General features: G+C 45.3%; 3 protein-coding genes across 3 annotated transcripts; 1 reads left to right on the top strand and 2 right to left on the bottom strand.

Annotated features, from left to right (window-relative positions):
• Positions 1 to 3,602: 3,602 nt before the first annotated feature.
• On the bottom strand, positions 3,603 to 6,529 carry LOC114442419 (transmembrane emp24 domain-containing protein 9-like). The gene is made up of 5 exons (XM_028415938.1): positions 6,376 to 6,529; positions 5,621 to 5,721; positions 5,393 to 5,518; positions 5,019 to 5,165; positions 3,603 to 4,920 (listed from the first exon to the last, which is right to left on the bottom strand). Exons 1-5 carry the CDS (start codon positions 6,527 to 6,529, stop codon positions 4,771 to 4,773), a joined length of 678 nt encoding a protein of 225 aa, XP_028271739.1. The 3' UTR covers positions 3,603 to 4,770.
• Positions 6,530 to 8,188: 1,659 nt separating this feature from the next.
• tmem216 (transmembrane protein 216) lies at positions 8,189 to 10,351 on the top strand. The gene is made up of 5 exons (XM_028415940.1): positions 8,189 to 8,348; positions 8,981 to 8,994; positions 9,071 to 9,164; positions 9,568 to 9,660; positions 10,146 to 10,351. Exons 1-5 carry the CDS (start codon positions 8,339 to 8,341, stop codon positions 10,349 to 10,351), a joined length of 417 nt encoding a protein of 138 aa, XP_028271741.1. The 5' UTR covers positions 8,189 to 8,338.
• Positions 9,349 to 13,807, bottom strand: LOC114442420 (transmembrane emp24 domain-containing protein 9-like). The gene is made up of 5 exons (XM_028415939.1): positions 13,623 to 13,807; positions 12,034 to 12,134; positions 11,806 to 11,931; positions 11,491 to 11,637; positions 9,349 to 10,776 (listed from the first exon to the last, which is right to left on the bottom strand). Exons 1-5 carry the CDS (start codon positions 13,774 to 13,776, stop codon positions 10,636 to 10,638), a joined length of 669 nt encoding a protein of 222 aa, XP_028271740.1. The 5' UTR covers positions 13,777 to 13,807; the 3' UTR covers positions 9,349 to 10,635.
• Between the last annotated feature and the right edge of the window lie 968 nt (positions 13,808 to 14,775).

Raw genomic sequence — 14,775 nt, 5'->3', positions numbered from 1 at the left:
CTATAAAAGGGTAAAGGATGGCTGTGCTGGCCATCATCATGACATGGAGCACATCTAATAACTGATAAGCCTCTATTGGGCTGAGGTTGGCTTCAGCCACTGTCTTGAAATAGATTAACCTATAAAGTGAAAATGATAATGTATAATATAAAGTACCTCTGACAAGAGAAGATCTGCGTATTCTTCTCGTTCCTTAGGTTCATGTGTGATCCACTGAACGATGGCTTCAAACACAGCCGCCTCCTGTCTCACATTGAGGTCGTCCCTGCTGATGATGTCACTGACATCCTGGGCCGAGAGCTGCAGGAGCTCTTCGCCGAAAACCACTTCCTCAAAGTGACTGAGGACATAGTGGAAGGCCTTGAGGTGCAGTTCAGGGGCGTGGTAGGTGTTTGTGAACTGCCAGATGCCGATGCAGTTGTGTGGGCAGAGCGTCTTTTCAAAAAAGTCGCAGCATATTTGCACCAGCTCCACTATATTGAGGGAATCTGCTGCCATGAAAAGCCTCCGTGCATTGGACTCTGTCACGTTAACAGAGCCGGTGTATGCAAACTCAATGATGAGCTCCATCAGGTCTGAGGATAGGTCAGGGATACTGTAGACGTTGTCAGGTTCAGACGAGCGTGTGAAGAGAGCTCTGAAAGACACAGAAAAAGTTCCACAGCATTATACACCACTTTGATGCATTTCAGTTTTTAAAACAGATACTAAAACTAGAAAAGCATTTACTGAAGAATATGCAAGTTTGACTGCTGCAGCTGAAGCATTGCTTTGAACGCTGATGTGAAGGATTGCTCTGAACTGCTGGAGAATCTGCAATCTGAATTTAATTTGCTGAAACACGGTTAAGACTTCAATGTTTAATGGCTCTTGAATTTCTGTTATTATTTTGAAAAAGAAACATATTTGAACACATCCGAATATAAGTTTATTAGCCCTTGAAGAGCTGAACAGCATAATGTCTGAACAGTTTGTGTAGCAGAAAGCATGTGGAACTAGTTACATGTCAAAGCTGAAGGTGGTTTTGAAGGCTCCTCCATAGACTCCCATGTTAAAAATGACCCTGAAATTGCTTAATATTTGAAAAAAGTATAATTGTTAAAAAAAACTTGAAGTTGACCCAGAATGTCCTCTGTGAGATGAACATTGTGATAGTTGAATGGCTGAAATCGGTCAATGTATGCTGAAGATATGCTGCGCCAAATAATGTACAGAAGAAGAAGAAGAAGAAGAACATGAGTTTGATTGTTGCCTAGCAGGAATCAAACTCATAAGTTTGAGCCTATAGAGGGAGAAATCACTATTAGATGCTTTAATGACAAACATGTCCTATCATCCAAGTCCCACCTGGGGCCAGCAGATTAACACACACTTGTTCACCGGTTGTTTCTGTCATGTTCAAACATTAAGGACTGCTGCTGCTTTCTTTATGAGGTCAGGCTGACCACACTTCCCCCAGCAGTCGACTAGTCATCACAACAATATCAGCAAACACACTGAAACACTGTAAGCTATAAAAAACAGATTGCATTGAATAATCTCCAACACTCACATCATAAACTACAACAAATCCTTGTTTTTGTCTCCCTATGTAAAGGTTACTAACACATTCATTTAAATTGAGATAATCAGTTCACCTGAAGTAAGTGTACTTCGCCAAGATGACTCTGTGGATATTAAACTCATCATCCTCCACTCTGATGACGGCATCGCAGAGCAGCCCCTGCTCACGGAGATCTGTGTACACGTTCATGTTGACTTTTCAGACTTTATATTGTCTCTGTTTGTTGCCTGTCTCCTCTCAGTACGTAACAGAAGATCAAAGACACACTGTGAATGGAACCCTTGTCATCAAAGCACTTCACATCACCATGGAGACATGTAAACATGTTGACATTTAAAAATCACCCATCCTGCATTGCATTTGTGTTTTTAGTTGATTTTTAACTAGAAAAGTTTCCTGAAGAAAATGCAAGTTTGATTGCTGCAGCTGAAGCATTGCTGTGAACACTGATGTGAACGATTGCTCTGAATTGCTGGAGAATCTGCAACCTGAATTTAATTTGCTAAAACACGGTTAAGACTTTGAAAAGATGAAGCTCTTATTTTGAAAAGTAGGATCTTAATAACATGGAGATATGAAAGAGACACTGCTGAAGACAGGAACAGTATGAAGTCATGTAAAGAACAGCCTGTGAATTTACCATATGAAAGGTCAGAGGCTGGAATAATACCATGAGACTATAAGAAGCTCAGGCTGTGTGATTTGAGTGTGGAAAAGTAGTATACAGCTGAAGGATGATCAATATGACAGATACAATGCTTAGAATGTGATAAAGACTACAAATATGGCTGCCTTGTATGCTTCTTGTGTGTCACTATGGTAACAGCCCTGCCGCCTGTTTTAAGACTAAACAGGAGTCTGTAGCTTGAAATTTGTAGGAGGAGATACATTTGGCAGATGACACCGAAATTGCTTAATATTTGAAAAACTATAATGTTTTGAAAAAAATGAAGTTGACCCAGAACGTCCTCTGTGAGATGAACATTTTGATAGTTGAATGGCTGAAATCGGTCGATGTATGCTGAAGATACGCTGCGCCAAAAACGTACGGAAGAAGAAGAAGAAGAAGAAGGAGAAAGAGGGTGAAGAACAAGAGTTTGATTGTTGCTGCAACAATCAAACAACTAGTAAATCAACAACAACTACAACTTTATCAGGTGCTCCAATACATCCCTACAGCCTTCCGTCCTCTTTCATAACATGGCTGTATTATTAGTAATCCATGGCTGAGCTGTTGCATTGGGTTTTTCGATGTGCCAAACAAAGTGGTCCCCGGTTACAGGTGTAGTCCACATTTTTCTAACATCGACTAACACTAAAGGGGCAAGTTTGGCCTGCAGGCCCACCAGTTGAGCAGTCCTGCTGTAGAAGCCCTGGCACAGCTGTTAACAGGGAGGAGCTGTGTGTACCTCAGAGTGCAGTAGGCCGATTGCACAACAGGGTCAATCAGGCCACAAACACCAATCTTGTAAATTACAATGATCTGTTCTGTCTCAAAATTCCAACTAATTGAATACTGATAAAACGTTTTCTTTCACCAACCTGACTTGCATGTTTTTGGTCCCCCTCACCTACAAGTTACCAATTAACTGAGTTAACAAAGCAGTGGTGCCCTCTGAACCAAAAGGTCTTCCTGTGCATGGACCACAAAGTCACACCAGTCAGGTCCAGAAATCAACATTTGGCCCTGGAACAGTAAGGAGGAGAGTTCCTTAGTGTTTCTGTGCCATCATGGATCTTTATGTACGGGCAATCTACATAACTTGTCACATTTGGGCGTTTAACCTCTACAAGGCCGAACGCGTCCTCCGGAGGATGCAGACCCTGAACTGCGACACAGCTATTGTGTGTATTCATAGATGATAGATCCCCATTTATTTAGATCCTTTAGATCAGTTTTAAGGCATTAACCAGGCCACGTGTTTCTGTACTTTTACATTATTTTGCAGTCACATGTAAGTTTTCATATGTTCTCCCTCCTCAGAAACGCTTCACAGTAGCAGACAGTGTATAAAAGAAAACTAAGAGAAGCTGCTGCTCCGCCTCCAAAGGTGACAAAACTTTATTTCAAGTGCAGTTCTAGAGATTTCAGACAAAGTTCCATCTTCCAGGCAGAAGCCCTTTAACCCACGACTTCTACAGCCAGCACACACTGCAGAGAGCTGAAGAGGGAAAACACAGCGAGGGGTCTGAGAACAGAGGACACCTCTGCTCAGCGTTTTTCTCTGATCAGGGCGACTGGAAGAACTTTAGTCAGATTTGTGTGTTTACAGGCGCCCTGATGCTCAGACAGAGTCCCGCTGATCAAACAGGATCAATGTGAAGGGACAAGATGAGAACTAATAACACACACGTGTACTTGTTTTTTTTATTTACTTCCAAAGTTATGAAAGCAAAAAAACAAAAAAAAAGAAATCCTAATAACTGCTTCCTCCATAAAGCATCAAAAGTCCTAATCAGAACTGAAGGTGTTCAAATGTGGACTTTGAGTCAGAAAACCCAAAATACTCCGTTTACTGCAACACGAGAGAAAAACCCAGCCCAGCCCTGCTTAAAATGAAAAACTTAAAATCCCAATTATTTCAACTAATTGATGATGCTCCACTTGAACCCACAGAAGTCTCCTCACCCCGTTTTAGATCATGTTCTCTGTGACATTTTTAGAGGAACAGACAGACAAAGTGTGAAAGATCAACGTTTGGGCCGAAACCATCAGCAGTTTATTTAGTTGTGCTGAATATAAGCTGATCAAAAACCATTTTACATATGAATCCAAATTCTAAATTCTGCCATCACCCATGTACAAAGGAGCGACTGGCCTGATCTAAGAGGTGCATCAGACCTTTGTCTCCACCCAGACATCATCTCTTGTGGCCAGTAACACGTCAGAACTCTTGGGGAGTAACAGGGAAGGAGGGGGGAGAGCACCGCTCCTTCACCTGTGGCTGTAATAAATATGAGTCACAGGTCGAATGTGAGGCGCTCGTCACAAACGAAGCGCTGAGAGAAGCAGTGAGAACGTCAACAATAATAAAAAATATCAATAAAGATTTTCAAGCCAAATCTTGCAGCTGGATTTCTCTGTGTCTCGACTCCGTGGCAGTTTCTCCTTCAACAGCTGCGACGCTCAGTACTGCATCCATCAGAAGAGACCGACAAACTCTCTCTCACACACTCTCACACACACAAACACACACACACACACATTACACCAGCTTCTTAGCCTCAAAGAAGCTCTTCAGGTGTCTCATCTGCCAGATGCCGATAGCGACCAGGATCAGGGTCTGAACAATGGACCACCAGAGGACCCGCTGGTTGGTGCTCTCGCTGGTCTGACGGAAACGCTCCTCACGGTACTAGAAGTGGAGAGAGACAGCGAGCAGGGGGGAGCTCAACATGTGGTTTCCAATGAACAACAACACACAAACACCAGGAATCATCGTGACACACTGACCCTCTGGTAATTCTGCTCCTTCTGGATCTGGTCCACCTGCTCCACCAGCTGCCTGACTCTCAGCTGCAGCTCTGTCAGTTTGTCTTTGGCAGCGATCTCAGCGTAGTTGTTGGCATGTTCACCCACCTGGATGTCCAGGTGAACCCTCTGCAAAGGCATGACACAGCTGCAGGTCAGCAAACGCTAACAGCTACATTAGACAGAATACACAGCTACAGCTTTACTTCAGGAAGGCAAACAGGAGACTGGCTGCAGGCAAGCTGAGCTGTTGAGTTACTGCACTCCAACGTGAACAAACATTTAAAACTTGCTGCAACAACAGCTTTATTTCAACTGGACAGAACATTTCTGTGTGAGATCCGTCGCCTCCTCACCAGCATGCCTCCAGCAAACAGGGCGAACTTGGACGAGTTGGAGTGCAGGCAGATCTGATGCTCTCCGGGTGTGTGTGAAGTGAAGGTGAAGCGCCCCTCTGAGCCATACTGCCGCGACAGAATCACCTGCAGGAGTCCAACAAACAGGTCAACCCATGCCCACCTTAACTTTATTCATCAGGGAGGTCTGAGAGGAGACCAGCAGGCCTACGGAGATCATGTGTTCACCTTGTCATCTGGATCTTTGACCTCCACAAACATGCCCAGACCCTGGGTGGCCGGCATGTACTCCTCTCTCTGTTTATCGTACAGCTGCGTCCGGTAGTTCCCTGCACACAAACACAAACGGCATTTAACATGGAGAACGGTTAAAGGTATACAACACGTAAGCACTCATTTCATGTTGCACTACTGATCAGCATTATTGTGTCTGACTATGTTTGACCAGCAGAGACAAACACTAAGGAGAGAGAACGACCAAACTGAGGCGTCTCCTTCCTGGTGTTCAGATTTCTGGCTCTACCGGAAGTGTTTGAAGATCGTGACATCACACCCAGTCTACTTCCTGACAGAGCTGAGGGCTGTTACATCGGTTGATTCATCCAGATGCTTTTATACATGCACGAAGTGAATTGTGACTTTTTGATAAACACTTTACATATATGAATATAAAACGCAATAAAACTGTGTTTTAAATGATGTCTTTTACAGATAACGTTATACATACTTTCCAAGTTTAAGTCTGTCGATTTACAGAGTGTGTCACAAGCAATATGTCACTAACACACGCTGAATAACGACAACAACTGCGCTTTGTTGGACGCATAAACAGATGAATGATTCATTCTTGAGCTCAGTAGCAGGTTGGTGTCATCACACTTTGTAGAGACACGACCGACAACTTTAGCTTCCGTAAGCTAACTAGCTAAAGTTGTCGAGCTGAGTAGATGTTAGCATTAGCGCGGTGGCTTCTGTCCACTTACCGATAATCATCGTCTCGTCCGGGATTTCTTCGATGAAGCATTTTTTCTCGGTCTCCCCGATGTGAAAGTACAAAGACGAGACGAAGCTGCAGAAAATGTTCAGGAGTAAAACTGAAAACACACAGGACCGCATCCTGATCCGCACCGACGCCATCTTTACTGCCGGGTCACACAACTGACACTGAGCATGCGCATACACAGCAGTGCCACGTAAGCCCTCGCAAAGCTCTGGCCAATCGGCGCCTCGCAGGTGGATGCTGGGTAATGTAGTTCTCAATACCTTTAACGATGTATATCTTTTATTTCAAAGTTAAAGTTGTTATTTTGATACTTGTTTCGCTGCGTAATAGAAAACTAGATATTTATTTTTAAGCAAATATGTAAAATGTTTTGTGTTACACAAAATGTAAAATACGTTCTCATTTATGCAATTTATGCATGCAATTTCCCCATTGTGGGACTAATAAAGGTTTCTTAATCTTTCTTAATCTTAACGGCAGTAACATTAGGTCTTAAACAGACAAAATGGAGAAAACGTCAGACAGGAAACAACAGCTAATATTTCAGAAAACGAACTTTTTTTAAGGAAACTAAATGTTTTTTTTCAGCTGCAGAAAGTATCATGAAGCGTCATCCACAACACTGGCAGTACCATCTTCACCCTGTAGAGGGCAGCAAATCAAGCTTCTCCCGTTTAATCCAGCAAAGAAGAAGAAGAAGAAGAAGAAGAAGAAGGGCACTTCCTCCCGAGCTGTTTCCACTAGTGTTGGGAGGTTCGACTCTTCTTACTGACTCAAATCAGTTACTCTCGAACCCTCACGTGAACGAATCTTATTGTGAGTCATTTCGTTCATTTCGTTCATTTTTACAGCCGGTGGCGCCGTGTCCCTCTGTAGTATAGTGCCGCGCATTGATATGGGACAAAGTATAATAAGTATAACTACCACAAGCAATTCAAAGCATGTGAAAACATAAGAGGGCAAATACACACCACGGTACAGTGACTTCTGTCCTGCATCCTCCCTGCCAGTGTTGTTTAACAGTGCCACAGTGACTAGGTAGCTGTCACGTGACAAATGAACGAGAGTGTACTGCTTCACACACACATGAGCTGTGAACGAGAACGAATCTGTGCAGCCTGTGGAGCTTGTCACGTGACAAATGAACGATGAACGAGAACGAGGAGGAGAACGAATCTACAGCTCTGATCCGTGCAGCCTGAGCAGCCTATCATGTGACAAATGAACGATGAACGAGAACGAGGAGGAGAACGAATCTACAGCTCTGATCCGTGCAGCCTGAGCAGCCTTGGTTACATATGATTTCATGACTGGATAATGTACTATTATATTTATTATTTAATGGCAGAGTATAACACAAAACATGATGTCATTTTAGAAAGCATTTATTTACAAACACACTTTACATTATATACACAATAACACTACACATCAACAACAAGCAAAGACCATTAATTATAATTTCATGAATACATAGCGTTTGCCTGGTGTCACGTGACAAATTGAGGAGCGTCAGATATCAGACATTCATTTCCTTGTTTGTTTCTGAGTCCACAGCCCCGCAGCTGAGCTTCAGCTCTCGCGTGACAAATGAGCAATCCGGAACGATTCGTATGAACGATTCGTATGAACGATCTGTGAACGAGTCGCAAGTTCCTTTGCTGATCATTTGCTGCTGGCCAATTGGCACACAGCCTGAGTGGCTTGGCCGTCACGTGACAACAGAACGAAGATCCGGGGGCTACCGCGACTCAGGAACGAATCATATCTGTTTCCTGTCCTGCCAACTGAGCTTTATGCGGCTGCCTGCCATGTAGCGAAAGAACGAATCACTCACTGAGGGGACTCGTTACCCCGATTCATATAAAAGATTCGTTCATATCGAACGAATCGTTCACGAGCAACACATCACTAGTTTCCACAGCAACCCGCGGTAATCAGACATGGCGCCCGGTGAGTCTCCTCTTTCTTCTCATTAACAGGTTTTCTCCGTGTTCCAGAGTTTACAGGCGGGTTGAAGACATCGATCAGCAGCTCAGGAGATAAGAACATAACCTCGGACATCCGGTTTAGTCCATCAGCTGCAGGTTTAAGGCGCAGTTAAAACGCGGAGATACGTGTTGATTGTATGGATTGAAAGCGTCAGTTTGTGGTTTTATCCTGATATTAAAGCCTCCGTTGATCTTGCTAATGCTGCTAAAGGCGGCGCCAGCAGCTGATCACTTCACTGCAGGTCGCTGATGCTGAAATGTCGGACTGTACAGAACCTCTCATCCTGTTCGTCAGGTGTTAGTTTGATGCAGACTTTACGCTGATGATCAAATGATCCGATATTTCAACACTATGGAGCAGTTTAATCACTGGTTGCAGCACTGTGATGACGTCAGACATCAATAAACAGATCATAGCTTGGCTTCTGTTAGTCCACATTCATGACCCGTTATCAGATAACAACAAAACCTTAACAGAGGGAACACATGAGAACTTTAAATAAGCCTTTTCACTCACCAAACTATCTCTATGATAAACTTTATATGATTATTATTATTACTCACTGCTGTACTTCCGGTTTCATCTTCCCACAGGGAGCCAACCAATCGTATCCTTCTCATGAAACACATGCAGAGCTGCAGCTCTCGGTCTGTCTGTCTTTTCCTTGACTGCCTCTCCCTCAGCTCTCGTCCACGCCTCTGCAGGTCCTCCTCTTCCTCAACAGCTGGTACTTTGCAGCCTTTTACCTGGCAGAGGTCCTCATCTTCATCTACAAAGGTGAGGCTGACTGCGGCCGGAGTCCCACTGCTTCCACTTCCCCCAAAAACATGTTTCTGTGTCAGCTAGCAACAATAACGCTGCAACATCACACAGTTCAGCAGGTTTGGGCAGAATACTGAACATTTATATCATTTATATTGAAAAGAGTCTGAATGTTCCTGATCCCACACAAACACTGACATTAGTCAAATATAGGTTTATTTACAAAGTTCATACCAAAGTGTTTTAAGGAAATATACAAAATAAGGCAGTCTGCAGGATCTGCAGCTTCTGTGCAAATAATTCAAAAGTCAAGCTTCTCTGCAGCAGATGGAGGAGGACTGTTTTTACATCAGGTTCATGACCTGCTGATTAAAGCTAACATCCGTGTGTGTGTGTGTGTGTGTGTGTGTGTGCGCAGGGGTTTTGCTTCCATACCCAACAGATAACCTGGTTCTGGACGTGGTGCTGCTGCTGCTCTTCCTCGCTCTAGAGATCCTCCGCATATTCTATGGTGAGAAGTTCGGATTTCTTGACTCATTTTAAATTCGAGTGGACTCCGGCGTCCTCCCACGTGTCAGAAGACGTGGGTTAGACCGGGACTCTGACTTGGCCGTGGATGTGGGTGTGGATGGGAGTCTGTCTCTCTGTAATGGCGCTGGGACAGGTCGGCCTGTCCGTGGTGAACCCCTCCTCTCACCCTTTGGCTCCAGAGTGTGTTCTGCTGCTTCAGGCAGGGGCCGAGCTTCAGGGTAACCCTCAGGCTGTATTTAAAGATGGCCGCCAACATGACACTTTTTGTGCTATGAAACTGAATCCAAAAGAAGGGGTAGCTCAGCCACCATGTCCAGGTAACATGTGATCCTTCATAACAGCTGCTGGCCATGTGGCTTTGTTGTTCTGGGACGCGCCTCGTCGTCCATCTTTAAATCCAGCTGATGGTGACGGTGGAGCTGTGTGTGCAGGCAGTGATCGGACCTCCTGTGTGTGTGTGTCCAGGCTGGAAGGGGAACCTGTGTGAGCGCTCGCTGTCCTCCTGTCTGTCCCTCTTCATCCTGCTGCCCTGCGCGGCGCTGGCTGTTTACTACCTGCTGCTGCAGACCTTCGTCCTGCGGCTGGAGTTCCTCCTCAGCGCCGTCCTGCTCTGCTTCTATGGCCTCGAGTTCCTGCTGGGTCTGCTCTCCATATCCAGCTTCTCCAGGTGACCGCTCCCTCCAAACCCACTGCTGAGCATCTGACCTTCAAGTGTTGTTCTATTGTTGTTTCATTCTTGTTGTTTGTCTCTTTGTGTCCTCTGCAGGTCCAAAGTGTACTGAGGGACGAGCTGCCTTCAGCTGAAACAGGATGCATCCACAGTGACCTCACCGTGTGAAGAGTTGGATGTAAACCTGATATTTTCAATGGTTTTTTTACCCAAAGCTGCAGTTTATATATAAATTCATCATTTTGTAAATAAAACTCAAATAAAAGGAAGTAAAGGTTCAAAGCTTCAGATCCAGAGCAGTTCATCAGATCTGGAGCTGGTGAAGACCCTGATGAAGGACACCACGTAGACCACACGGATGATGGGCCACCACAAGATCCACGTGTCAGTGCTGTGGGTGACCTCCCGGAAGAGCTTCTCTCTGTACTGTGAGCGAACAGGAGGACGTTAGAACACACACACACACACACACACACACACACACACACACACACACACACACACACACACACACACACAGACAGACAGACACACACACACACAGACACACACAGACACACACAGACACACACATAGACAGACATACACACACAGACAGACATACACACACAGACACAGACACACACAGGCAGAGACTCACACACATACACACAGAGACAGACACACACACAGACAGACAGACAGACACACACATACACACACAGACAGACAGACACACACATACACACACAGACACACACACAGACAGACAGACACACAGAGACAGACAGACAGACACACACACACACAGACACTCACACACAGACAGACACACAGACACACACAGGCAGAGACTCACACACAGACAGAGACAGACACACACATACACACACAGACAGACACACACACACAGACACAGACAGACAGACAGACACACAGAGACAGACACACACACACACACACACACACAGACAGACACACACACACAGACACTCACACACAGACAGACACACACGGACAGACACACACACACAGACAGAGACAGACACACACATACACACAGACAGACACACACACACAGACAGACAGAGACAGACACACACATACACACACAGACAGACACACAGGCAGAGACTCACACACACAGACAGACACACTGACCCGCTGGTACTCCAGCTCCCTCAGGATATGTCGGGCCTCCTCCGTCAGGCGAGTGAGTTCCAGCTGCAGCTCTGTCAGTCTGTGCTGACGGGCGATCTCTGTGTAGTTGTTGGCGCGTTCACCCACCTGGATGTCCAGGTGAACCCTCTGCAAAGGCATGACACAGCTGCAGGTCAGCAAACGCTAACAGCTACATTAGACAGAATACACAGCTACAGCTTTACTTCAGGAAGGCAAACAGGAGACTGGCTGCAGGCAAGCTGAGCTGTTGAGTTACTGCACTCCAACGTGAACAAACATTCAAAACCTCCTCACCAGCATGCCTTCAGCAAACAGGGTGAACTTGGACGAGGTGGAGTACAGGCAGAGCCGATGCACTCCGGGTGTGTGTGAAGTGAAGGTGAAGCGCCCCTCTGAGCCATACTGCCGCGACAGGATCACCTGCAGGAGTCCAACAAACAGGTCAACCCATGCCCACCTTAACTTTATTCATCAGGGAGGTCTGAGAGGAGACCAGCAGGCCTACGGAGATCATGTGTTCACCTTGTAATCTGGATCTTTGACCTCCACAAACATGCCCAGACCCTGGGTGGCCGGCGTGTACTCCTCTCTCCGTTTATCGTACAGCTGCATCCGGTAGTTCCCTGCACACAAACACAAACGGCATTTAGCATACTTTCCAATTTTAAGTCTGTCGATTTACAGAAGCTGTGTCTCATTTCAGGGTCTGCATCCTTCGGAGTGCGCATTTTAAGGCCGCTGACGTCACAACGCTGCGCGAAGCCTGTCCCAATTCGCCAAAATTCGAAGGGTCCTTCAAATGCGTCCTCCTTTTACCTGAATTCAGAGGATGCATTGCTACCATCCTTCGTGGCCTTACATATCCCAAGATGCTTTGCGGGCCCATTTTTTTTCAACAGTACAATGATGGACCAAGTGAGCGACACCGGCAGGAGTGCCGACTTCACATTTAAATGTAAGTAAAGGGCAGTACTTCAAGGGAGTTTTAAATGCCAGTGATAGGACATGAGGCTGGAGAGAGAGAGAGAGAGAGAGAGATATGATGTTCTGTGTTATTTAAATGGTCACTTATTAAATTGTTCTTGTCTCTGTGTTCTTAAACTCTTCTCACCTTGTTACATTTTGTGTTTTCACCTATTTATAATTGAAGTAAACTTTTGAACAACTTCTCAGTGACCACAGTAAATCATTTATTGTTCTGTTATGTACAATATTTACAAAGACACAGTTTGAACATTTCTAACTATTTTAGTTTATTATTTATAAAGATCAGCAGAAAATACTATTCACAAAGAACATATATATAAATGTTTGGCTGAGCAGGAGTCCTTGGTGCTGCTGGACTGGATGATGCCACGGTGAAGACCTTGGAGTCCTCTGGCTGTGAGTGGGACATCATCTGGGGGAGGGGGGTGTCTGTCTCCTCTGTCCACCACATCGTCCATCAGGGTTTGCAGAGCTGACGATCGGCGGCTGCCATGTTACTAAAGATGTTTTTAAAAAGGGCAAAAATAAAAATAATAACTTCCACAGAGCGGCTTCCAAAGCAGCTTAAAATATGAAAAGCTATAAAATATGTATCCTCACCCTCCAAAGGTGATGATGGTCAGTCCTCCAGGACAGACAGCTGGTCCTGCAGGGAGCCCCACTCTCCTCTTCCTCCAACAACAAATACATATATTCACTGTTGTCCCGGTTGTTGTGTATCCGTGTTGTGTCGCTGTCGCTGCTTTTGTTTATCTCGGGGCAAAACTTATGACGTCGCGCCACAATCAGGAAGTGCTTTGAAGGCCAGACCGTCCCGTTTACCAACGGTTGAGGATCCTCCGGAGGATCCTCAGGAGGACGCTGCCTCCTTAGACCGCGTAGGCTGCGTCCTCCGAGGGTGTGTCACAAGCAATATGTCACTAACACACGCTGAATAACGACAACAACTGCGCTTTGTTGGACGCATAAATAGACGAATGATTCATTCTTGAGCTCAGTAGCAGGTTGGTGTCATCACACTTTGTAGAGACACGACCGACAACTTTAGCTTCCGTAAGCTAACTAGCTAAAGTTGTCGAGCTGAGTAGATGTTAGCATTAGCGCGGTGGCTTCTGTCCACTTACCGATAATCATCGTCTCGTCCGGGATTTCTTCGATGAAGCATTTTTTCTCGGTCTCCCCGATGTGAAAGTACAAAGACGAGACGAAGCTGCAGAAAATGTTCAGGAGTAAAACTGAAAACACACAGGACCGCATCCTGATCCGCACCGACGCCATCTTTACTGCCGGGTCACACAACTGACACTGAGCATGCGCAGACACAGCAGTGCCACGTAAGCCCTCGCAAAGCTCTGGCCAATCGGCGCCTCGCAGGTGGATGCTGGGTAATGTAGTTCTCAATACCTTTAACGATGTATATCTTTTATTTCAAAGTTAAAGTTGTTATTTTGATACTTGTTTCGCTGCAGACGTAACAGAAAACCAGCAGGAAGTAAATTAAGCAGTTTTACGTCATGTGGTGGACATATAAAAGCATGTAATAAAAAAGTGATTGATAGAGCTGTTAAAGTTTATATTTTATATATTTTTATATTTTATATATATTTTATTATATTAGAAACAAATGACGTCACCGATATTTATGTTTAAGCAAATATGTTAAATTTTTTGTGTTACACAAAATTTAAAATACGTTCTCATTTATGGCAGTAACATTAGGTCTAAACAGACAAAATGGAGAAAACGTCAGACACACACACACAGACACACACAGAAAGACAGACACACACACACAGAAAGACAGACACACACACACAGAGACAGATAGACAGTCCCACAGGGGGCGCTCTGCAGACAGGACTTGAAGTTTGGAGAGTTTAAAGTAGCAAACATTCTTCTCTCATCAGTTTAATTTAACCCAGAAGGCTCAGCAGAGCCAGAGCTCCTCCCTCCATCCTGTGCACCTGCAGGAAGACGCTTCATCGCACAGTGAGAGCAGCTGAGAGGATCACCGGCGTCCCTCTCCCCTCCCTCCAAGACCTCTACCACAGCCGTCTCACCCGAAAGGCCCTCCGCATCACAGGAGACCCCACCCACCCTTCACACCGCTTCTTCAGTCTGCTGCCATCAGGACAGAGGCTGAAGCCTCCGGGCCAGGACCAGCAGACTGAGGGACAGGACCAGCAGACTGAGGGACAGCTTCATCCACCAGGCTGTCACCACCCCCCCACAGAGTGACTACGTGGTTTCTGTCTTCTCTAAATAATCTAATCTCCT

Source organism: Parambassis ranga, chromosome 10 (assembly GCF_900634625.1).
Source record: "Parambassis ranga chromosome 10, fParRan2.1, whole genome shotgun sequence".
NCBI classification, from domain to species: Eukaryota; Metazoa; Chordata; class Actinopteri; family Ambassidae; genus Parambassis; species Parambassis ranga.
Note: the sequence above shows the minus strand (reverse complement) of the source record. Positions and strands in the feature narration are given on the sequence as shown.

Excerpts from the sequence above, each read along its gene's own strand:
- LOC114442419 (XM_028415938.1), bottom strand. The coding sequence starts at position 6,529 with ATGGCGTCGGTGCGGATCAGGATGCGGTCCTGTGTGTTTTCAGTTTTA. Across the intron at positions 5,722-6,375 it reads GGACGAGACGATGATTATCG|GGAACTACCGGACGCAGCTG; the intron begins GTAAGTGGACAG and ends GTTTGTGTGCAG. Across the intron at positions 5,519-5,620 it reads TCAAAGATCCAGATGACAAG|GTGATTCTGTCGCGGCAGTA; the intron begins GTGAACACATGA and ends GGACTCCTGCAG.
- tmem216 (XM_028415940.1), top strand. Across the intron at positions 9,165-9,567 it reads CCTCATCTTCATCTACAAAG|GGGTTTTGCTTCCATACCCA; the intron begins GTGAGGCTGACT and ends GTGTGTGCGCAG. Across the intron at positions 9,661-10,145 it reads GATCCTCCGCATATTCTATG|GCTGGAAGGGGAACCTGTGT; the intron begins GTGAGAAGTTCG and ends GTGTGTGTCCAG.
- LOC114442420 (XM_028415939.1), bottom strand. The coding sequence starts at position 13,776 with ATGGCGTCGGTGCGGATCAGGATGCGGTCCTGTGTGTTTTCAGTTTTA. Across the intron at positions 12,135-13,622 it reads GGACGAGACGATGATTATCG|GGAACTACCGGATGCAGCTG; the intron begins GTAAGTGGACAG and ends GTTTGTGTGCAG. Across the intron at positions 11,638-11,805 it reads TGTTTGCTGAAGGCATGCTG|AGGGTTCACCTGGACATCCA; the intron begins GTGAGGAGGTTT and ends ATGCCTTTGCAG.